Source organism: Mangifera indica, chromosome 7 (genome assembly GCF_011075055.1).
Source record: "Mangifera indica cultivar Alphonso chromosome 7, CATAS_Mindica_2.1, whole genome shotgun sequence".
Lineage (NCBI taxonomy): Eukaryota > Viridiplantae > Streptophyta > Magnoliopsida > Sapindales > Anacardiaceae > Mangifera > Mangifera indica.
Genome location: NC_058143.1, coordinates 649,282 through 674,385, shown reverse-complemented (window position 1 = coordinate 674,385; position 25,104 = coordinate 649,282). Strand labels below are relative to the sequence as shown.

Here is a 25,104-nt window from a genome sequence, read left to right as displayed (position 1 = left end):
TACCCCCCAAAAAAAGGGTCAAAGTCTACTGAACGTGGGATGCACCTGCTTGACGTGGGAAACACTGTTCCCACGTCGGACTGCCGATCTCTTCGGCAGCCATTTTCGGCCACATTTTGGTCGTTTCGGCCTCCGATTTTTGCGAAAATCAAATCTATACGTTGTATAACATAAAAGCCCACAATCAATTCAACGAAAACAACCAAGAATCAAAACATTTTAAGCATTATTCAAACCGTAAACCCTAAAATTTCAAACCCAAAAATCTCAATCAAATCTCAATAATATGAGCAATAACTTGATCCAAACAAGATCACGGGAGATATACTAACCTTCTTTGTCATTTTCGGTTACCGGAAAGCAAGAAAATCGGCCGAAATGACGTTCGTCGTGGGATTGCCGTGGGAGGTGGGGTTTTCTTTGAATTACACAGTGAAAATTTGCTTTGTTTATATATGGGGGCAGTTTCGTCATTTCATAAAATCTGGGCATTTTTGCTTAAACCTGAATTTTTTGGGCAATTTCGCTTAGACCCCTTTAATTTTGCGTATTTTTAATAATTTCCCATATTATAATAAGATACTAATACTCAAGAATGTCAATACAAGGGAAAAAAGAAATAAAGGAATACAAGGGTGGGGGAAAATAAGGTATGCATATTAACATGGAGAATGTAAAAAATGTGAGAGGTTGGTTGGCAGGCGTTGAAACAATAACAATAATTGAATAATTAATACATAAATTAATCAAATTTGTTATTATTATATGCTTCATAATTGAGGCTGCAGGAATGTATGATCACATGATTTTTTTACATTTTGTGCTTGAAAACCATGAATGCGTTTAAAATCTTTACGTCCTATTGACATTAACAATTAAGATATTAACAGTAAAATTATATATACCTATTTTAAATACATAAATTAGTATATATTTAATGTTTGTAATTAAATAAATAAATAATTTTTAAAAAAAAAATAAAACGATATTCAATCATATAATAATATATGTTATATATATAATATTTTGTATATTCGAAAATAAATACATGGAGCAAGAACGAGCTCAAAAGAAGTTGGAAACTAGCAAGAGTGAGCTCAATCTAGTGTTGAAGAAGAATTGGAAAACTTGACTTTTAATTTCATCGCATAACAATGGAAATTTCCGTTTATTTTGATACAAAACAAACTTAAAAGAATATGTCAATAGCAACAATAACTATAACGTTTTCTGTTACGGATTCAGTGAAAATCCCCATCGGTCCACTATCTTGCTTTCTTTACAAACATGCACAGAATATATTACCCACATCGTCCAATATCCCTACTTAAACTGAACTCTCTTCTTGGTCTAGTATCCTCGCTTGAACTGAACTCTTCTTCACCTAATAATGCAAAAAATTGACCATCTTTGGAATTATGAATATAATAAAACTATGTGTATATATTTTTTATACATAATTTGTATACACAGATAAGATATTATCATATGATTGGATGTTTCTTTATCATATGATGACACATGTTTTAAAATCACCTAATTATATGATGACATATTATTGTGTAAATGAATTGTGTACCAAAAATAGGTACACATAGTATCGCTCTTATCAATAATTAGGGCATTAATGGCTTACAAAAGTTGCCACTGGTACCAAATGACATCAAATTAATGTCATATGATATTAACAATCATACGAAAAAATGAAGAGATATGGAAAGAGGGTGCCCCAACCAACGTTTTAGAATGAAAAAATAGAGTCATCAGCATTGGAGATGATAACCGGAGGAGAGAAGAAAAAACCGTAGGTTTGAGAGAAAAAAATATGATTTTTAAAGTTTAAAAACTTTAAATAAGGGTAAAATTATTAGTTTTTAAAACTTAGAGGAGAAAATGTAATAAATTTTATATTTTTTACTATTATTAATAAAGTAATGATTTTACTTTTATTTTTAATAAAAAATTTTAATCTCAATTAGTTCATAAATAAAATTTTAGATTTTAACAATCTTATAAATATGACTTTAAAAATACATCAAAACTTATGAATAAAATTATTTTTTGACTTTAGAAAATTGAAAGTTTTATCTATAAATAGTTAAAATTAATCGATTCTCTAAGTAAAAAGGGCATAAATGTAATTGTGATTCACCCAATTAAAACGTTATAAACGAATAAAAAATTTATTTATTAAACTTTTTCAACAAAAAATTTAATTGTAGGGCGGCAAAATTTGAGTCGATATTTATACATTATCTGTTGGTGCTGGTGCAACACATGGTAGGCTTATTTTATTATCCTCCTTTAAATCTTTTTTATCAAACATCATTGTCTCATATTCTTTCCCTATCGTTACTATCGTTAATTTTAATTGAAGATACAGCATACCTTAAGTGAATAATAGTCGTTTGGCCTTTAATAAATTATTTCGAGGTGAAACAATTCTGCATGTTCCCGATTCTTTTCGGGGTGCAAAAAGTCAAAAGTGGTATAGGAAAGATAGATTTTTCGAACTGTTTTTGTAATATCAATTGCCTGCAAAATTAAAAGGCCAGAAGACTTATTGTCATATGTGATGCGGTAAAAGTTAAAACTTATATCCACCAATATTTAAAAGTCCTTCATATAGGGTTTTTTTTCATCGAGAAATCGCACCAACCCATTGATCTATCATTTTTTGTCACCGATGCATATAATTCCCGATGATTCCCAACCAAACCGACAAACCATTCATAACGATTGTTCACGTTTTTGGCTTCAGAGATCATACTAAACTCACAAACCATTCCTATCATTTCTCATCGCTGATATCACCAAAGGATAGCTCGGACAAGGTCAGGCTAGCATTGGCTCGATTGTGGGGGGGGGGGGGGGGGGGGGGGGGGCGCGGTGACAAATGGAGAGGACACCAGAAATTTGAAGTTCAATAAAGGGTGAAACTAATGTTTTTAAAAGCCCTAAAGGCGGCTGAAATAAGAAAAAAGATGGAAACCCTAAATTAAGGGGGGGGGAGAATGTGATTTTTCAAAAGTGAAAAACTTTTGGAAGGGGTGAAGTTATTAGATTTTAAAATCTAAAGGGGAAAAAATAGATTATATATATTTTTAATATTATTATTAAAATGAGAATTTTACTTATAACTCTAACAGAAAATTTTAACCGAAATTAACTCATAAGTGAAAATTTGAGTTTTTAAAAATTGACGAGATTTCACTATAATTGTGTGGAAATAACTATTTTGCCCAAATTAAAATTATATATTGGGAATTAATATATGGATGCTGTGCTACTATCCATGTAAAGCCGGAATTTCAAACCAAAGCTGCAGTATTTGGAAATCAGTTCACCACATTTATTCCACCCACAGATGAAACTTAGGTAAACAAATGTAACAGGTATCTAATTTTAAGATAAACGAATGAAAGAGGTATCAAATTTACAGTATAGTTATTTATATGATGAAGGGTAAACTAGTACTCAACAGTTACTTTAGGTCCTGACGTGAGGAATGGACTAATGACTGAGAGGAAAGTTGTTCAAATTAGCCATGAATGGATGGAAACACGGCGTGAATATGATTTGAGTCGAACTTAAACATTTCTTAACTTAAATTTAATTATAATGAAAAATAAAGATATTTAAATTCAATTCAAATTTGTTAAGTCAAAGTTAAAATAGTTTCAATTTAAAATTTAACTGGGTTTGATTTAAATAAATTTAATCTTAATCAAATCAAATTGAACTAATTTTTAAAAAACTAAACCAGTTCTATTCTAGTCCATATTCCAACCATAAAACAAGTAAGAAACAAGGCTAAGTTAAATAGTTTAATTACTTATTTACCACGCATTTCCGAAGAAATCCATTTATCACTTGGAGATGGCGAAAGTGGCAAAGAATACAACAAAACCTTCTCGTAAGTAGGGTAAATTAATTATTCAATTATTGTTAATGTTTTCATGCATGCCAGCCAGCCTCTCACATTTTAAACGTTTCCCCAAGTTTATATCTCTATCACTTGGACCCTCTCACTCTTTCTTTTAGTTAGGCTCACCCCTTAACTTATCCATCTATACAATACACCCTATAAATAATTTTCAAGAAGACTATATGCATCGAATTTTGAGTATTTAATTAGATACTCAGATAATATATTATTATATGATTAGATAATTTTGAATCAAAGATAAAGTAATATTTAATCATATAATAATACATTATCTAAATATCTAATTGATTACTTAAAATTGAATGGATATAAGATTACTAATAATCTAATACTAAAAAGACACTGAGTGAATACTAAAAATTATTCAAAATAGAAAGTTCCTTAAATTACGATAAACAATACACAAACCAATTTTGTATAGTTATCGTAATTACAAACATAAATGAAGCTAGGCAGTGTTAATGACAATCAGTCGACTCTCTTTAAGCTTGGAAAATCGCTACATGTAATATTAATTAAATCCCTGAATTGTTTTTCACTTGACCCTATATTTCATTGTTTGAAATGACCTAAATCAAATTGTAGTACAAATTTGGATCAATTCAAATCATTTGTTTAGCTCGTAACCCGAACCGATTCAAACTCTCCCCAAGTTTAATTCAGCTCAATTTCAAAAAATAATTTAACCTTTTAAATGAATTTAAATCTTATCGAATCTAACTAAATTAACTTTCTAGATTTAACTAGTCTGGTTCATATACTCTTAAATTATTACTATTAACAAGACAAAATTTAAAAATGCATACATGATTCTCAGGCATGCAATCTACAAAATCATGTGACCTTAAAGTCTTGTAGCCTCAAATTATAAAATATATAATAAAATCAAATTTGAATTCTGAATTTAGGGCAAGTTAGGGTTTCAAAATTCAACAAGCACAAAAGTTTGAGTTTATGATCCCAATAATCTTGACAAAAGAAACAAAAAGACAAAAAGGTCCACTACTTGCTAGAGAACTAGCTTTCATGGCTTAAATTTAAAAAGCACTTAAAATCAATAGAAAATTGCTCAAGAAAAAAGTGCTTTTGAAAATTTAGAGTGAAGAGAAAGGTGAAATTAAAATGTCCCCACCAGTTGAATTCAATTATGGAAAAGAGATCAAATTGAATCCAAAAATATACTACTATTCTCACAATATTTTCTAAGCTTTCAATTCAAAAACTCACTTTTTCTTTGTTGATTTTAGTACATATTAAAGGTCAAACAATTATTGCCCACGTAAAGTTTGATAAAATGACAATCTCTTACCCTCAAACAACCAAATACTTACCCGTCGTCTATTTTTATTAATAATTTTTATTTAATTTTCTTACAAATAATTGTTTTATCATTTTATTAAAATTGTAAAATTATTATTAATATTTAATATTAATATCAAATGATTAATATATTCTTATTAGTTTAATAATTTATCACTTAAATCGTTAAAAATATTAAAATTTTACCGAACATAAATTATTATATTTTATTCAATTTATTTAGGTGTAATTTTCATTTTAAAGTTATCGAATGGTATATTGAAACTTAAAAAAGTACACCACAAACTTTTTGTAAGTTTTAAAGCCCCTTGAAAATTTTTTAGCACCCCCATTATTTTGAAAAAAAATAAAATAAAAAAATTTATACAAATTAACTATTTTACTTTTATAACTAAACGAAATTTATTACTAAAAATAAATTATTGGTGAAAATCCAATTTTTTTCAAATATAAATAAAAATTTGTCATTTCAAGTTACCTTGATGGAGAGTAGTGCTTCGGCCTATGTTAAAAGGCTGCACGGAGAAAGACGGAATAATTTTGACGTATCCCTATTTAAAATTTAAAAAATAAACCCACTTTTGACTAATTGGAAGCATCAATTTTGAATTAATTTTATTAATAATTTTTCATATTTAAATTGTTGAATATTAATTTTAAATGTTTTGCTTTGACTAGTAATAAAATATTTTAATATTTTTTATTATTAATGATAATCAGAGTGAGTTCGATTCAAATTGAATTAAGTTTGAGTTCAAATTTGGTTCAGTTTATATGTGATAGAACTCGAGTTTCAGCTCATGAAATCTAAACTTAAACTCAATTCAAATTTAGCTTAGCTCATTTTAAGCTCGAATTTTTAATTATTTCGTTATTAAAATGATATTATTTTAATACATATTAATCCAAACAATATCGTTTTGTATCAAAATTTTTTAATTGGTAAATTTAGTGAGTAGCTCGAGCTCGAATGAGCTTGTATAAGGCTGACTCATTTTGGGCTCGTTCCAGTGTAGCTCGAACTCAAGCTTGAACGAGCTCAGTTCGAATCCAACCCAATGGTAATGGTAATGTTATAGAATATAAAAGATAATTTGATTACAATTTTTACTTTATATATTTAAAGATTATCAAGATAATTTTGATATTATTATAATTTTTTCTTATTAATTTTTAGGATAAAAATATTTTCATTCTCAATTAATATAACAAGTGACATGAACAAAATTTAAAAATAATTATATCCAATAACATTTTAATAAAATAATAATTTAATATTTTTGTATTATCTTTAATCAAACATAATAATTATTTATAGTTACCAAATTTTTTCATTTTTTCAAATATAATAATAATTTATACTTAATAATTTTTAAAATAATGTATTTTTTTTAGTAATATTTTATTTTTTATAATAAAAAACTATGTGTATCAACTTGGATATATAAATATATACACATTTATATATATCACATATCATTGATATTTTAAATTAATGATAAAATAACATTCAATCATATAATAACACATAAATATATATATATATATATATATATATATATATATATATATATATATATATATATATATATATATATATATATATATATATATATATATATAATTATATACCCAAAATAAGTATACGTAATATTATTCAACCCAAATGGATATCATAGGAGTTGAAGAACTTCGTTAGAAACAATGTTTTGATACAACAATGGATCCTTGACTTACTTAAGGGTCTATTGAAGTCAAATCCAATCTAACTTGTTTGAATAAAATTATTTAATATCAATAAGTTTATTAAATACTTATTCAGTATGTATACTTATCATAAATATCGATTTATGTATCAATAATCATATGTTATGAGTAATATTATATATACTTATTTTAAATATATAAATAAATAGATAGTTATATATCATCGTATGATTAAATATTATTTTATTTTAATTTATATTTATTAATTATATAATAATTTATAAATATATATCTATTTATATATTTAAAAAAAATATACATAATTTTATTAATATATTATTATATAACCAAATAATTTTAAGATCGAAATAAAATTCTATTCAATTAACATATATTGTTACTATTTAAATGTTTATTCATTATAAGTATATCAACCCTCATTTATAGTTAATTATTAGTATTGACTAGAGTTGTCAGTAGGATTGACCAAATTGACTCTGATGCAACTCACTAAATTTAAGACCCACACAATTATAAGCGTTTTGACCAACAGTCAGACTCACAGCACAACCCGACCAACCCTTGAGAGCGGTGTTTTGAATCGGCCGAGCCACAGGGTACTGTTTATTTTCATGTCTAATTAGGACGGGTGTCGTTATCTGAGACTCCGACTCTGCGGTATTCACGGGTTTTCACTGTTACACGTAAGATCCTCTAGCCGTTGTGTTCAGTTCTGTTTCTGCCGTATGGTAACGCCAATTACGCCACCGACAGAGGCGGATGTCATGTCACCGTCTGATTATTACGATTGAAAGATTACAGTCAATGCCTTCATCATCATCAAATTTGATTATCGATGCAGCTATCTTTTTCACCAAACAGAAACTTGGGCTTCAAGATTCACTTGAGGTTTGGATCCTGTAATCAACATTGACATCTCTACAGATTATTCTTTCTCACTTTCTTGAGATTATACTTATTACTTGGGTTGGATTTTCATTGGATGGTTTGTTTGCTTGGCTTGAACCTTTTTATTCAGTCAGGAGATATTTTATTATAGAATTAAAAAATTAGTTTAAAAATAAATTATCAGGAAAATTATTAAGTATTAATTATTATTATTATATTTAATTAAATTAAAAAAAATTGAATAGATACAAATAATTATTATATTTAGTTAGAGGTAATAAAAGAATACTAATCTATTATTTTACGTAAATTTATTTGGATATAATTATTCTAAAATATTTTTTATGTTATTTGTTATATTAATTAAAAATATGAGTATTTTTGTACTAAAAAAATTAATAAATAAGAATATAATTATATCAAAATCAAGATTACTTTAGTAATATTTTAATATTTTAGATGAAAATGATAATCAAATTATTTTTTATATTATTTGTCATGTTATTATTGGTAACAGAAAATTACAATAATTTTTTTATTACTTATAAATCAAACAAAGTAATATAAGTAATAAAACATAAATTATCAAAATAATTTTTTTGGAACCTTGACCAAACATGCCCTTAGGGTTCTTGCATTGAAGCTCATAATGTTGTAATTTGTTTTTCTTCTTTAGATAATCAATGAGGTGTACATATTATAAACCCTAATTGTGACATTTTATATGCATGTTGATGTAATAATTTTATGACTGGTAAGTTATTCATTTTTACTATTTTTATGTAGTATTTAACACAAGAATATTATTTCATCTAATGAATCTAAATTTTATTTTATGAGGAAACCCACTTGATGAAGCTTAAGCATCGGTCTGGGATGGAGCCCGACCACTAAAACTAGTAAATTAGGAAGAGATTAGTCCGACAATTTGTTGTCAGTCAGAGTCTCCCACTTCTGTACGAGTGTAGTAGAAGATGCTAAAATATGTTTTTAATTTTTTTTTGTGAGAGTAAATGCAAATACAAACTAAGTTAAGTTCGAACACACTTAGCTCAAGTTTGCCTCGAATTTGTCAAATTAAAATTAAACGTAGTTAGAATTTAACTTAATTCCTTTGACTTAAGTTGGAAGCTCAATTCAATTTCATGATTCGAATATGTGGTTTAGATTCATGGCTCGATTTCATACCATTGATGAAACAACGTTGTTTAACCTAAAAATGAGTAAAATGACATCATTTTGATAATTATTTGATATAACTCAAATTGATTAGCAAGCAAAACTCAAACTGAATCAATCCATCTACCTGACTCACAACTTAGATTGAGCCAAACACTCTCTAGTTTGAGTTTGTTTTGGTTTCAAAAACAAACTAAGTATTCTGGCTCGAGTTTAGTTTGACTTAGACTTAAATGAATTCGAACAAAGTCAAACCAAATCAAGTTTAATTTCAAAACCAAATTAACTCAGTTTGGAACCAACCCTATATAGGAGTGTGAAATCAAACCAGAATCCTATTAAATATGAATACAAGATTATTTGAAAAAAAAAAAAAGTTAGGTGAAATCTCCATATTGCTTAATAATTAATCAATTATATTAATGATCCAATTGACAAAATTATGTCCCAAATCTTGCTTCTGATCTTGGAAATTAGTAATTACTAAAAAAACAAAAAATAAAGAAAAAAGAAAAAATAAAGGATTTGAAACCGTTTTAGATTAGCTTATAGTTTGAACATCAATTTCCCAACCATCTTCATCAAAGGAATTTATTGATTAGAGAACAAATTGATGTAACATTAAATATATGTTTGGTTACATATTAATGATATTATTAAAGTTTAGATATGACCCATTTAGAGTCATTTTCTAAGTTTACATTGGAGGAAACGTTATTTCAAGTTGGATTCATGAATCATGATTGAATAAGTAGTCTAGAGCTCAATAACATCGGTCGAAATGGAGTGATATTAAATTATTCAAACAAACTAACGTAAATTTAGCATTGTGTGATTAAATGAGTTTTAAGTTAAAAAAATAAATAATTGCATTATTTACTCATATATTCTATTATGTTAATTTTTATAAATAAATCAATAAAAATTATTTGTATATATAGCTTTATTCGTAGAAATATACGATAAGTTTGTTGATATTTAAATCGATTTAATAAATTATAAAATCTCAATGTAGGAGTAAAAAAACTATGAAGTAGGACATAACAAATATTATCAGAATAATACTATGTATATCTATTTTGGGTATATAAATATATACACACTTATACGTATCATCACATAATTGGATACTGTTTTATCTTTAATTTAAAATCATTAACTCATATGAGAACATATATAAGTGTATACATATAGTTTTATTGATATTATCATATTTTCCTTCATAAGGCTTTAATCAATACATCAATGAAGAGTGTATCTGATTTAAGTTAGTTCAAATCAAATTTACAGTTCTAGTTTGAATGAGTCAATCCGGTTTAGAGCTTCAACTTAATTTGAAATCGATTCATTTATCTATTTGGTGATATTATTCATCTTCTTGATAATACTATTCATTCGTTCAATAATACTGTATGTAAACTCGAAGGAGTTTGAATTGAACATTATTGTTTCTTTTTACTGAAAATGGTTGCAAAAAATTGCAATTAATTTTGATGATTAAATTCACCTTAGTTGGTATAAATAAGTTTTTGCAAGTAATTTTAATTAGTAGTGTAAATTGACATATCATCATAATGATTTTAATTTACAGATAAAATAAATAATTAAATTACTTAATTATATAATAATACGTTAATTAGTTTAATAATTGGGTTCATTGTAATTAAAAGCATTTTGATACCCGAAATTAATTTTGAAAAATACGCATAAAATGTAACGATTCTTTTTCTCTTTCCCCTTTTCCCTACTTTCCCCTGATTTCCCTCAGATTTTCTAGCCAACCATGAAAATGACAAAAACCAAGGCTTGTGGTGACTAGGAGAATTTTCTTGGAAAATACCATGTGCAAATGATAAGGACTATTTTCTTTCTCAATTTTCACAAATTTTCTTAAAAACTTTAGAATTATTTGTTATTTTTGGATTCTTTCTCTAGCAACTTTTACACTGTTGTTTATGTAGTAGAAAAGAAACCATCAATAAATGGTCCTCCAAACATGACCCCAACACTTTAATTTATTTTCAAATAGTATGTCTCAAAATTCATTTATTTTTTTCTAAAAAAAGCAAAAGAGCAATGCTATGTGTACTCATTTTTTATACACAATTCATATACACAGTAATGTGTCATCATATAATTAAGTGATTTTAAAATATGTTATCATATGATAAAAAAATATTCAATCACATGATAACACCTCATCTGTGTACATAAATTGTATATCAAAAATAAATATACATAATTTTATTGGAAGCAAAAACTATAACCTTTATGCATAAATCGTATGTCCATACAAAAGGCATAAATAAATCTTCAAAATTATGTCCATTTGCTTAAGAATTAATCAATTTTATTAATGATCCAATTGACAAAATTATGTCCCAGGTCTTGCTTCTGATCTTGGAAATTAGTAATGACTGAAAAAAAAAAAAAAAAAAAAACAAAGGATTTGAAGCCATTTTGGATTAGCTTATAGTTTGAACATCAATTTCCCAACCATCTTCATCATAGAAATTTATTAATTAGAATTAATGTAACATTATATATATGTTTGGTTACTAATTAATGTTGTTATTAAAGTTTGGATATGACCCATTTAGAGTCATTTTCGAAGTTTACATCTAATAGTTAGTTTGTCGAATTGAAGGAAAAGTTACTTCTATTTGGATTCATGAATCATGATTGAATAAGTAGTCTAGAGATCAATAATATCGGTCAAAATAGAATAATATTAAATTATTCATACAAATTAATATAAATTTAGTATTATGTGATTAAATATTTTTAAATTAAAAAATAAATAATCGTATTATTTAATCACATACTATTATATCAATTTTTATGAATAAATCAGTAAAAATGATTTATACATATAGTTTTATTCTTAGAAATATACGATAAGTTTGTTGATATTAAAATCAATTTAATAAATTATAAGATTTCAATGTAGGAGAACAAAAATTATAAAGTATGATATAACAAATATTGTCATAGCAATATTATGTGTACCCAGTTTAAATATACAAATGTATATATACTTATATATGTCATCACATGATTATATATTATTTTATTTTTAATTCAAAATGACCCAATTATATTAGGACACATATAAGTGTATACACCTATTTTTATTGATATTGTCATGTTTTCCTTCAAAAGGATTTAATCAATACATCAATGAAAGGTGTATCCGGTTCAAGTTAGTTCAACTCAAATTTACGATTCGAGTTTGAATGAGTCAATCTCAGTTTAGAGGTTCAAGTCAATTTGAGATTGATTCATTTGTCCATTTGATAATATTATTTATCTTCCTGATAATACTATTTATTCATTCAATGACACTGTATGCAAACTCGAACAAGTTTGAATAAAGTGGCTGCAAAAAAATTGTTTTTGGAACTAGTTTTAATTAGTAGTGCAAATAAACGTGTCATTATAATGATTTTAATTTAGAGATAAAATAAATAATTAGATCACTTAATCATATAATGATATATTAATTTATTTATATCCATTTTAATTAGTTCAATAATTAGGTTCATAATAATAAAAAACATTTTAATACCCAAAATTAATTTTGAAAAATACCCATAAAATGTAAGATTTTTTTATCCTTTTCTCTTTTCCCTACTTTCCCCTGATTCCCCTCAATTTTTCTAGCCAACCATGACAATGACAAAACTGAAGCTTGTGATGACTAGGATAATTTTCTTGGAAAATATCATGTGCAAATGATAAGGACTATTTTCTTTCTCAATTTTCACAAATTTTCTTAAAAAATTAGAATAATTTGTTATTTTTGGATTCTTTCTCCAACCACTTTTAAATTGTTGTTTATGTAGTAGAAAAGGAACTATCAATAAATGGTCCTCCATAACGTGTCCCCAACACTTTAATTTATTTTTAAATAGTTTGTCTCAAAATTCATTTATTTAAAAAAAAAAAAAAACTATAACCTTTATGCATAAATCATATGTCCATACAAAAGGCATAAATAAGACTTCAAAATTATTAAACTTTGTAATACAAATTTTAGTTTAACCATAGTTATTAGTATTATATGATAATGATATATATCCTATATATAATATGATATAAATACAAAATGATATGTATCACAAAGTGTATCAAATTAATACGATATAGTAGACATATCGTAAGATATATATATAAACAATACAATATGTTTCATATGATATAATATATATTACTGATATAAATTAATGTACCTTTTTAGAGAAAATACTAATATAGTAATGGTACATATAAGAAATTGTAAAATTTTTGAAGTGTTTGAGATCTTTTTCAAAATAATAACATGTCAATTAAATTTTTTTTTATAATTTTATTTTTAAAAGTTATATTATATAATACGATATAATACTCGATACAAATATAAAAATTTAAATTTTTGATACACGATTCAACTATCATAGATTAAACAATTAATTTGAAATTACTTATCATATTTCTTAATTTTTATATATTATAGTTACTACAGTTAGTTATAAAATATGATCGAGTGAGGATTTTGATTCTATCAAAATAGAGCAAAATCTATTATAAATTATTCACTTTACAACAAAAAAAATTATATACACTAATAAAAAGTATTAATTTTGATATACTATTCCTAGTACACAATTTACTCATATATATTTATACTTTTTACTTTGTTAAATGGTTTATAGTAAAGAATAATTTTTTTAGATTTGATCAAGGGGTTTATTTCAATCTCTCCTAATTCATTTGGCATTTGAACCAATGAACTACGTAAATAAATATTAAAATAATATTTAAAATAATTTTATCTCTTTAAAATTTAAGTATGAAATTCATATTATATTTAATCAAAATTAAATCCACCCTAATGGCATAATAACAATATCCATCTACAGGGTGTCATACTAGAATCATACTAGAATTGATTATCTTAATTTTATGAAATGAAAAGAATCTCATAGATTTTTTATTTAGTAATAAATAATTTATATTTGAATTGAATTATTTTTTTAAATATAATTTAATCCTATTAAATAAATAAAAATTTAAATTTAATAATTATTTATACAATTATTGCATTAACTAAATCGAGAGATTCAAATTCGTGGATGCCGTCAATGTTGCAATCATATTGATGTATTTATTCAAAGTTTGAGATTCCACGGTACCCAAAAAGTTACCGACATCTAAGGCTTGTAAAAACACCTCATTTACACTGTGAGAATAGTAAGATTCTTTTCCCCTCCCCCAAATGTTTCAAATTCCGATAATGAAATCCTTCTCTCTCCCTCTCTCTCTGTACAATCTTTAGCCCTCTTGTGTAATCTTTTCTTGACCTTTCACTACCACACATGAAAGAAAACCCACCCAATTGAACCTCGACATCTTCTTCTACTCCCAAAATGGGGTTTGCTTCTCTTGCTTTGTTTTTGCTCAATCTTGAAACTACTCTCAATTTGGCCTCATGGGTTAATTTGCTTTTGCTTTTATTGATAGTCTAAACTACCAGTCAGTCTCAAGTGAAACATTCTTCTCTTGCTTGTGCCGCACATTTTGGTTGGTCTCTTGTTCTTTCCCATCTACCCATTTGCATTTTCTTACATTTTCTCTCACTTTCTCCCTTAACAAACAGTATTCCCTCTCTCTTTCTCTCTCTCTCTCTCTCTTACCCAACTTTAAAGTTCAAACCACATTGCTGTTGAGGTTTGATTTATAGCTCAAGAGTCCAAGACAAAGTTCAAAGTTCAAACCTTTAGTCATTGAGCATAAATTAAACAACTTTTCTCTACCCTTTTGACACTGTCTCTCCTGCCAACACAAAGTTCAAATCTTTAGTGTTTTGGCTCACTTACTCTCTCAACAAACATTATGAAACCACATTTTCTATTTCAATTTCAACTACATGGGTTTTGAGGTTCGTTAATAGCTCAAGAGTTCAAGACAACTGTTCAAAGTTGGAACCTTCAGTCTTTTGAAACAAAAAGTATTCTTCTATCTTGGGACATTTTCTCTCACTTTCTCTCTGGCGAAACACAAAAGTTGAAGCCTTTTAGTCTTGTTCTTCTGGTTTCAATAATAAAGTTCAAACCTTTAGTGTTTAAACTAGCACACAGAAATAAAAGCATACCCACCATGATTCCCAGCACTATCTTCTTCATTATTATCACTCTCGTCTCCAGAACAACCACTGGCCACCGTGTCCACCGCCGTCATCTCCTTCACCAGCCGTTCTTCCCTGTAACAAATACTCTGTCGCCCACACAATCACCCTCAAGTTCTCCACAATCGCAATTAAGCCCCCATCAACAAACCCAACCCAAGTATCCTTTTTCAACTACACCCCCAAAATTTTCTCAAAGCCCATTTTTCCCCTCCTTTCTTTCACCGCCTCCACTGCCACCCTCCTCCGTTCTCCCCACCTTTCCCGCTAACATCTCCTCCCTTCTCTTCCCTCAACATCGCTCCTCCTCTACCCACCGCCATGTCATCGTCCTCTCCGTCTCCGTCTCCCTTCTCTCCGTCGCTATCCTCACCGCCATTGCCGTCATCTTCCTTTACTTCAAACACCGCCCCAACAATGCGGGAAAGACCTCAACTTCAGACAACCAACGCCTTTTCCCGCCAAATTTGGACCCATCTGACGGTACACAGAAAACCACCGTGCAACACCAGAAACTCAGTGTCTCAAGTTCAAATCCTCCCAGTACTTCTTCAGAGTTCCTTTATCTTGGCACCCTGGTGAACTCTCGTTCACAAGAGCATAATCCTTCAACTGCTGCTGCAAATTCAAGCCACGTGGCGTCCAAGATTGGCATCTCTTTATCTTCTTTATCGGTGTCTCCATCTTCCTATCAGAAACTTGGGTCGCCGGAGCTGAAGCCATTGCCACCATTGCTGAAACACAATCCAAGTTTTACCAGCGGGGAGATGTGTTTCAGTAAAGAAGATGTGAAATGTGAAGTTGAAGAAGGAAATGAAGAAGAAGAAGAAGAGTTTTTTTCTCCAAGAGGGTCTTCTGGTCGTAGAGAGAGTCCAGGTTTAGCTCGAGTTGGCTCAAGTTCAAGAAGGGAAAGTAACAATAATATTGGAAGTAGAAGCTTTAATTCAAGAACGGCTTCGTATCCTTATTCAAATTCTTGTTCACCTGATTCTATCATCAGTTCTTGTCACTCCCCGGTATTGAAAGCATTAAAATTAGCTGAGAATGTTGATAAGGTTTCAGTCTTTTCATCGTCTTCATTGTCAAGAAGTGATTCGGGAGATTTGCGGAATTCGCCTGATAGAGAATCAAGCTCTTCAAGGAAGAGCAAACAATCACCCTCTGAAAATGAAGGTGAGTACAGGCCATTTGTTCCAGTTAAGCTGCCACCACCGCCTCCACCAATGCCTCCTCACCGGTTCTGGGAGGCACCGGTGAGTGCTAGGCTGGGTAGGCCGAGTTCAGCATCCCCTGTTCACGTGCTGCCTGCAAGGCCGCTTGTGATGCCAAGTTCTGGACCTGGTTTGGGTAATGAGCAGTTGATGAAGAATGAGGGCGTGGACAAGGGTGAGGAGAAGGGTGAAGAAACGCCGAGGCCAAAGTTGAAGCCTTTGCATTGGGATAAAGTTAGAGCAAGCTCAGATCGAGCTATGGTGTGGGATCAGTTGAAATCAAGCTCATTTCGGTAAGTTTTTGATTAACCTTCTGTGATTTTTGTACGTTGTGAAGTTTGTTGGTTTTGGGTTGGATGAGTTTCTTGTATATTTGTGTAGTTTGTGAGTTTGTAGAATGTTGATTTGGCTGCAGATTGAATGAGGAAATGATGGAGACACTGTTTATGGTGAATAATTCATCTTTGAATTCAAAAGATAATGATAGGAAACAGGTTCAATCATCTCAAAATCAGGAGAATCGGGTGCTTGATCTGAAGAAATCTCAAAATATTGCAATTTTGCTTAGGGCGCTCAATGTTACCATTGATGAAGTATGTGAAGCTCTTTTGGAAGGTAAAGTTGTTACATTTATAAAAATGCATATAGTGATCTTGATGTTACAGCGTAGTCTTGAAAGTGAATCTTCACTTTAGTGAACCATTTGAAAGTCTGTTGTTTGCTCAAACAAGAGGTTTGATTTGAACATTTCAATTTATTTCAAACTGGGTCCATAATTGTTTTAGCTTGTGGTTTTACATGTTGGATTGCTGTTGTTATCGTTCAGAACAATAGCATCTCAACTGTTTGGTTTCTTCCTTTATCAGAAGTTGCATTAACTGTGGTCCCTGCTTGGTGTGCCTCTTTGTACTGATATAGGATTGTGAACCTGCGGATATTAGTTTGATAATTCTTGTCAATGGCCTTAAAAAATGCAGCATTAATGTTGGGATCCTTATCCCATTACTGTTGAACAATGTAGTGCATAGTTTTGTGGCAATGGAACTATCAGGAAGGCACTGAAATAATGTATTTGCTGCTCTTATTTGATTGCCAGTGCTTTCATGTAATGTTGATGAATGACTTGTGCTTCTAAATTGTTAAAACTTTCCATTCTTCTACACAGGGAACTCGGATACAATGGGGACAGAGCTCCTGGAAAGTTTATTAAAGATGGCTCCAACCAAAGAAGAAGAGCAAAAGATAAAAGAATTCAAAGACGAATCACCATTTAAATTGGGTCCTGCTGAAAAATTTCTCAGGGCAGTGCTTGACATACCTTTTGCATTTAAGAGGATAGAGGCAATGCTTTATATTGCTAATTTCGACTCTGAAGTTGAGTACCTTAAAAGTTCTTTTGAGACCTTAAAGGTAATTTTTTCTGTTTCCTCTCTTGTGTGCACATACATGCACACGTTTGGTTTAAGTTATTTTGTTTCAAGTTTGGTCAGGACAATTCAAAATTAGGCCCTATCAAACATGTGACATGAAACTTACTGTTCAATTTACTCAAAGCACTCGGACCTGGAATATTTATTCATGTTGATATGAAGTTCCTTTTGAATTGATGCTTAGAGAATTTTGCATTCATGGTTTGCATACATTTTCAAGCTGCTTCTTACATATGTTTCTTTTTCTTTTTTGCAGGTAGCTAGTGAAGAGTTGAGGAATAGCAGAATGTTCCTGAAGCTTTTAGAAGCAGTGCTGAAAACCGGGAACCGAATGAATGTTGGCACTAACCGTGGGGATGCACAAGCCTTCAAGCTTGACACACTGCTAAAGCTTGTTGATGTAAAGGGCACCGATAGGAAAACCACTCTCTTGCATTTTGTTGTACAGGAAATCATCAGAGTTGAAGGTTCTCGTCTTTCTGGGGCTAATCAGAACAAAAAAGCCGAGAAAACACAGCAGTCTAGTTTTCAGGATGATGTTGAATTCAGGAAGCTTGGCCTGCAGGTTGTTTCGGGTCTGTGCGGGGAGCTCACCAATGTGAAGAAGGCTGCGGCTATGGATTCTGATGCGCTTAGCAATGAAGTTGCAAAACTTGCTGCAGGAATCAGAAAAATTATGGAAGTGGTGAAATTAAATGAAGAAATTCCATTTCATGATAGCAGTCGGAAATTTTCAGAGTCAATGGACGCCTTCTTGAAGAAGGCAGAACAAGAAATTGTAAGCGTCCAAGCCCAAGAGAGTGTAGCTCTATCTATGGTAAAGGAAATAACAGAGTATTTCCATGGGAACTCGGTGAAGGAAGAAGCTCATCCATTCCGGGTTTTCATGGTTGTAAAGGAATTCCTTTCTATTCTTGATCAGGTATGCAAGGAAGTTGGCAAGGTCAATGAGAGAACCATATACAGTTCTGTCCGACCTATGCCAGCGAATCCGCCAATGCCACCGGCTTTCCCTATATTCAGTGAAAGGGAACACCATGGTTCGTCAGACGATGAAGGCTCAACCTCATCTTAGTGTCCAAACATCGCCGCAGGTGACTTTTTCTGCATTTATGTAATCTCACCAGGGTGCTTATCAAGAACTTGTGGTGAATAGAGTGGCTTTTAGATGGAGCTTGCCTCTTTTGTGTACTATATATATATATTCTCATACAGAATTTTGGAATTTGTTTAGCTTGTCTAATATAGGAAGCCGGGAATCATGTAAGGAAGTGAAATAATAAGGTAATGTTTGCTAGAATACTGGGGAATTGATCTTGTAAATTTGTCAGAATGTAAGTCCAAGTTTGATTGTTTCAAGGTTTGACATCACTAATGGTTTTAGGGAACATGCAGCCTATGCAAAACACTTTCTGTGCGATGCTTTCGAAAATTTCCAAAAGAAATAAAATTAAATGAGCACAAATTTTCAATACACCGCATGCATGTAAGGCTTAACCAAGTTGGCTCAGTTCAGTTTAATTCAATTTAAATTTGATTAGGTTATACTTGAGACAGAGAAGTTAATTTGTTTTTAAAATCGAATCGAATTTGAGTTAGAAAGTGCTTAATGCACAAGTTACCTGAATGACTCAAATCAATCAAGCTTGATTGATTTGAGTCATGTCAAATTGCGAACTTGTATGATGAATTCAAATCAAAATTTAAACTTCAAATTTAAGAATTAAGCTAAACTCAAGTTACCGTTAGTTTTAGCTCCACAAACTCAAGTAAAATTGCGGTTGCTTTATTTTTCATTCAAATTAAATTTGAGTATAGGGTGTTCAAGCTCAACTACAAATGCATGTACCATGTGATTTGAACACAAGGGCAAAGGTATCTTGAGGCAAGAGGGTACCATAACTTCTATTAGAGTTAGATTCAAATCGAATTAAGCTTGAGCTCGCTTAAGCTCGAGCTCGGCTTGGTTTGTATATAACAGAACTCCAGTTCGAGCTTGAGTTTTTAATTATTTCGTTATCAAAACGACATCGTTTTAATAAATATTGATTAAAACGATGTCATTTTGTATCAAAATTTTTGATTGAAAAATTTGGTAAGTAACTCGAGCTCGAGCTCGAACTCGACTGAGCCTATATAGGACTGGCTCGTTTCGGACTTATTCGAATTGAGCTCAAGCTCGAGCTCGAACAGACTCGGTTCAAATCTAGCCGTAGTTCCTATATAGTTGGTGGAACTTTTGAGCTTCTAAACAAAATGTAATAAATTAGATAGAAAAAGACTAAATCAACCCTTGCATATTTCTTTTATAACTTATTCATAACTTTTATACCTTAGATAAATATGTCATTTTACAATTCTAACCGAACACAAGCAACATTACTTTACCTATTCTAGAGTTGGACGCCTAGTCTTGCCCTGATTGTACATCTACTCTGATTGAAAAAAGGTATATAGAATTTCATTAAATGCTCTCTCTTAAACGAGAGGAAGCGCCTCAATTGATCCTGAAAAGGGAAATCCTCTATACATTCATTACTGGAAATTAAATTTTGATTGACATCTAGCTTTACAGGTTACCAAATGGATACTGCATTATTTCTTTATAGAGGAAAAAAAAACCTTATAGGGCTTCATAACATCGATAAACTGTACCCTAACGAATATTAATTTATATATTAATGATAATAGGTTATTATGTCACTAGGTGATTTAGAGATGTAGTAACAAACCCTCATTCTTAATTCATTGTCTACCTTGCTAGAAAGAAGCTTTCTTATGTTTTTGTCAACTGGGCACTCTCAGCATCCATACGTTCCAGCACCCGCCACGCCTCCTCTTCTGTGGCAGGAACAACGTTTCGAATGCTCATTCCATCTTTCATTGCCTCAGGTCGGATGGTAAATGTGAAGTAGAATTTATTTGATATCTGCTTAAATGATAAGACATGAAACAATTATAAAAATAAATAAATTATAAAAAGATAATTAATAATACTTCATATACAATGGTCAAGTATTAATGGATAAATAAATTATTAAAAGATGATTAATAATATTTCATATACAATGGTCAAGCATTAATGGATACAAACAAACAAACGTATTATTATGTGATTCAGTAATTTTGAATTAGAGATTAAAAAAACATTTAGAATATCCATTTATATGATAACATGTTAGTTTGATTGTACACATTAATACCCACCATATAGCATTACTCACAGATAGTTACTGCATACTGGGATTTGCATCAGCTCTAGTTCTTACAAGTTTGAATCTGGGTGCTCACCTGGCTGGTTCTGAGCTCAGGCCTCATCACATGAGCTACAACTTCCACATTTATCATTGGTCTGGATGGATCCTCAAGTTCGGTATATAAAACACAAGACTTGAAACGGAGGAAGTTTCCGACATCCACCTGCATAAACAGAAGAACTATATTAAGAAAATTAAGCAATAATTCCTGCTCTCTGCCAGTGCCCTGAGCAAGGAAACTTGTTTAGAGGGCAAAACTTTTGGCACAATTCCCACCCCTCAAGTAGATGAACTGACACACTGACATTCAACTTCTAACATATGTAGGGTAGGATACAATCCGAGCCAGCTTAGGCTCAGATCACAACTGAGATCAAGTGATCCGAGTTCAAGTAGAGGTAGCCCTAGCTCAACTTGATCATGTCATTGAAAGTTGTAAACAACTTTTCATCTTCTTAGACTCTTTTTCTTCTCGGGCTCTTTCTCAAATGATTTTCTTCTTCTTCTTCATCTTCAATGACCCTTCTTCTTTTCCTACGCTTTTTTGGCAAACTCATCATTAATCGAGTGAACGAAACTCAGTCTTGAATTGATCATTTTGAATTCAAGTCAAACTCAAGTTAGCCCATATTCAAATTTTGGTTGGCTCGAATCCACCCTTACACATATAACAAGTCTCCAACATCTGAATTCACCAGCATTGACAACAGTAACACCGCATTTTGCAATGAATTCTATCTTAAATGTTAGCAAAAATGAAAGTGGGTACTCACAGGTTTAACAAAATCAACATGATCAACTTCTACAAAGCGGGGGGCTGAGCCAGCAAATGCATAAGCATTTGTGAAGGCCAGTTCAAATGCTTTACGCATCAAAAATCCTCCAAATATCCGACCATGGATGTTCCTTTGCTGTGGCTGGCACATCAAGGAATTCTCATGATAGGTGTCCCTTATAAGAATGCTATCTCTATCTGCCAGCGCAGGCAAGTCAGAAAAGACTTGCCCTTCAGCCAATAATGCATTAAGCCTGTCTTTGTTCTCATTTGCAAAAGTCATTCTATTTTCTGCTTTCTTATGTTTCCTGATTTTGTTCCTCTGTTCTGCTTCTTCCCAAAGCAATTTCTCTTTTTCAGTCTCGGGCAAGATCTGCTTAAGCGGAGACGATTTTCCTGTCTTGGCATCACGAGCCACAAATGTGAAGTTCGCCACAAGGGCAATGTTTTCGGATGCATCTGCAGCATCTGCCATACAAGTTTATTTATTAGACATGGCCAATAAAAATGTATATTAGGTTCATTTCCACTTTGAAGCACACGGTTACTAGGAAAATTACATCAGATAGCAGGGCACTGAAGAAAGAAGAAATTTCTACAATCTAATTGAAGACAAGAACAGAAATAACCATTAATTATATTGAGTACCTTGGGTGGACTGAGTCACTTCAACTTGAATCTCCATGGATGACCGCCCAACCCAGGTAACAGCTCCAGTTATGTTTAAATCAGTGTCGACTAGGATTGGTTTCTTCATTACCATCCTATCAACAGAAGCAGTGACCAATAATATAGGCATTGTTGAGCCATCCTCACTGCAACAGTGCTGGACCACAATCAAACAAACTAATTACAAAAAATAAAATGTTTTGCATCAATTACATAACAATGAACCAGTTGTGGCATTACCGACTTACAGTTCATATCAATTAAACAGAACACCCCGTATGGTCAGGAATGAAATGGCTATTTGAAAGAATCCATCTTCCCTATTAGTTATAATTAACCAAAGCATACTTTAGGAGATTGCAGTCTAAGCTGCAACGGTGAACAAATTTTTAGGGCTGAGTCATAAGCATTTTGTGAGTAGGAAATGGATCCAAAACATTGAATTCAAAACCCTTGAAACTCTCTGATAGGAAAGATGACATCCAGACAGAAAGAGTCATACTTAACAATACAAGGATTTAGCCGAAATATATAATAATGCATCTCCTAAAACATCTTCAGGTTCGAATTTGTCACATCCTGGTCCAAACTGTAAAGATATTGTCCCAAAATAAGTCTTCCAGCTTAGGAGCTCACAGATTATTTTGAGTTATCATCTCCAAACCATGCGGGATGTGCATATGTATTACAGAAATGAACTAATCTTAGACATGGATGAAGCTCTTTATAACAACACAACTACCACAGCAGAAGCTATTAAAAATCTAAAACAAGAACAAGTAATTATCATCAGGAAAAAAAAAAATTCCCTTGAAGAGGTTATTTTAGAATTCACAAGAATCTGAGAAAATTGGTACCTTATATGAAATGGTTCCAGCAAGAGCATCAAGGTCCTCAAGCAACTTTCCCATTCTAATCTCATTCCAAGGGTTCCTATACTGCTCTCTGAGTATAAAATCACTTGAAAACTTATAAAGAATAGTAGTCCTGCTCTCTGATGGAGTTTTGGTACCCAATTCACTTTGAGAAACTGAATCAACTGGCTTGTCCCCCGGCTTCTCAAACATCCTCGATCTTGCTTCCCATAAGGCATTTGTCACAGGTGAATGGTACATTCCAGGCCATAAACTGATTGGCTTTCTAATTGAAGACCCTGCATCTATAGGTACACTGGAATTTGAAGAAGATAAATTGGGTTCTGTTGGTTTGGGATAAGGTTCTGAAATTGTCTCTGAAAACAACCTTCTCTGCTCACAAGACTTGTTTTTCCAATCTTTACACAAATTCACCATCCGGGTAGCGATCAAATCAGATCTTGATGATGAACTTGAGTCATTGAATGTGGGGTTTGGGTGTTTTGATTGAAGAAGTGATTGGTTAAGCCTTGAAATGGTGGTGCTGAGCCTAAGCCAATGGCGGGGAAATGGTTTTGTGAGGGGTTTCATCATGGTTCAGAGCAAAGTGAAGGGAAGATGAAGATGGTGAAGAAAGGGTTTGAAGTTTAGCTTGCTTGAATCAAGGAGATACTCTGAATCTGCTTCAGTTTCAACTGGTTTAGTTTGGCTCCAAGATCGTCGATTAGTCAGTTTGACCAGATTCATTGAGCGATTCTTTCGGGTTCGTGTTTTCATTTGGGTTTTCATGAAAACAACGTGAAGTTTAAGGGTAGTAATTTAAAGCCCGTGTATGTATATATATATATATATATATAAAATAAAAAAATAATAGTAAATTTTTTAATATAATTATTTTTAAATATTTTTTATATTATTTATTATATTAATTAAAAATAAATTTATTTTTATCTTAAAAAATTAATAAATAATAATATAATTATAATAAAATCAAGATTATTTTTAATAATATTTTAATACTTTAGGGAAAATAGATAATTAAATTACTATCTATATTATTTGTTACGTTAGTATTGGTAATAGAAGATTTCTGTGATTTTTTATTATTGATAAACTAAACAAGATAATATAAGTAATAAAAAATAAATTATCAAGGTAATTTTTAAAATACTGTATTCAAACGATCCCTAAAAGTAAAATGAGAATCCTATTTGAACTCGTTTTTATTTTTAGAATTGAATTTAACTATATTAAATAAGTTAAATATCAAATTTAGTGATTAATTTTATGATTAATAAATTAAAAATATAATCTTAATATATATAACAAAATTTAAAATTTTTTTAAATAAAATTTTGTCTGAACTCAAGAACCTTTAGTATGTGAGATTACTGTGACAACCTAGACGATATTTCGAAGCTCATATTATTTATGGGTATCAGTGGATTGACTAAAATTGGATTTAAATAAATTCTAACTAATCATGTTTAATGGTTTGAGAATGATTATTTAGAGCCGTAATTTGATTAAAAAATAATTTAATTTAAATTTAAATATTTAGTCAACTCAATTGATGAAAATAAGACTGGTCTTATTGAATTTGATTGGTCCAACATAAGTCTAAGGTTGAACAATTTAAAAATGCTAATCCAGCCGCAAAGTACTAAAAAACTCTCAT

General features: G+C 30.6%; 2 protein-coding genes across 4 annotated transcripts; one reads left to right on the top strand and one right to left on the bottom strand.

Moving 5' to 3' along the window:
- Positions 1-14,330: 14,330 nt before the first annotated feature.
- On the top strand, positions 14,331-19,230 carry LOC123219969 (formin-like protein 2). Its single transcript, XM_044641946.1, has 4 exons — positions 14,331-16,734; positions 16,857-17,056; positions 17,607-17,851; positions 18,128-19,230. The coding sequence occupies exons 1-4, from the start codon at positions 15,203-15,205 to the stop codon at positions 18,944-18,946; spliced, it is 2,796 nt and encodes a 931-aa protein (XP_044497881.1). The 5' UTR covers positions 14,331-15,202; the 3' UTR covers positions 18,947-19,230.
- Positions 19,231-20,330: 1,100 nt separating this feature from the next.
- On the bottom strand, positions 20,331-24,232 carry LOC123221869 (acyl-coenzyme A thioesterase 2, chloroplastic-like). Of its 3 annotated transcripts, none has more exons than XM_044644828.1 (5): positions 23,430-24,232; positions 22,552-22,729; positions 21,902-22,371; positions 21,163-21,291; positions 20,331-20,800 (listed from the first exon to the last, which is right to left on the bottom strand). In XM_044644828.1, the coding sequence occupies exons 1-5, from the start codon at positions 24,018-24,020 to the stop codon at positions 20,648-20,650; spliced, it is 1,521 nt and encodes a 506-aa protein (XP_044500763.1). In that variant the 5' UTR covers positions 24,021-24,232; the 3' UTR covers positions 20,331-20,647. The 3 variants fall into 3 exon arrangements, 2 of the variants coding, with proteins under 2 accessions (XP_044500763.1, XP_044500764.1); XM_044644829.1 differs by having other exon boundaries at positions 20,653-20,800; positions 21,096-21,291; XR_006503311.1 differs by having other exon boundaries at positions 20,653-20,800; positions 21,079-21,291.
- Positions 24,233-25,104: the final 872 nt, after the last annotated feature.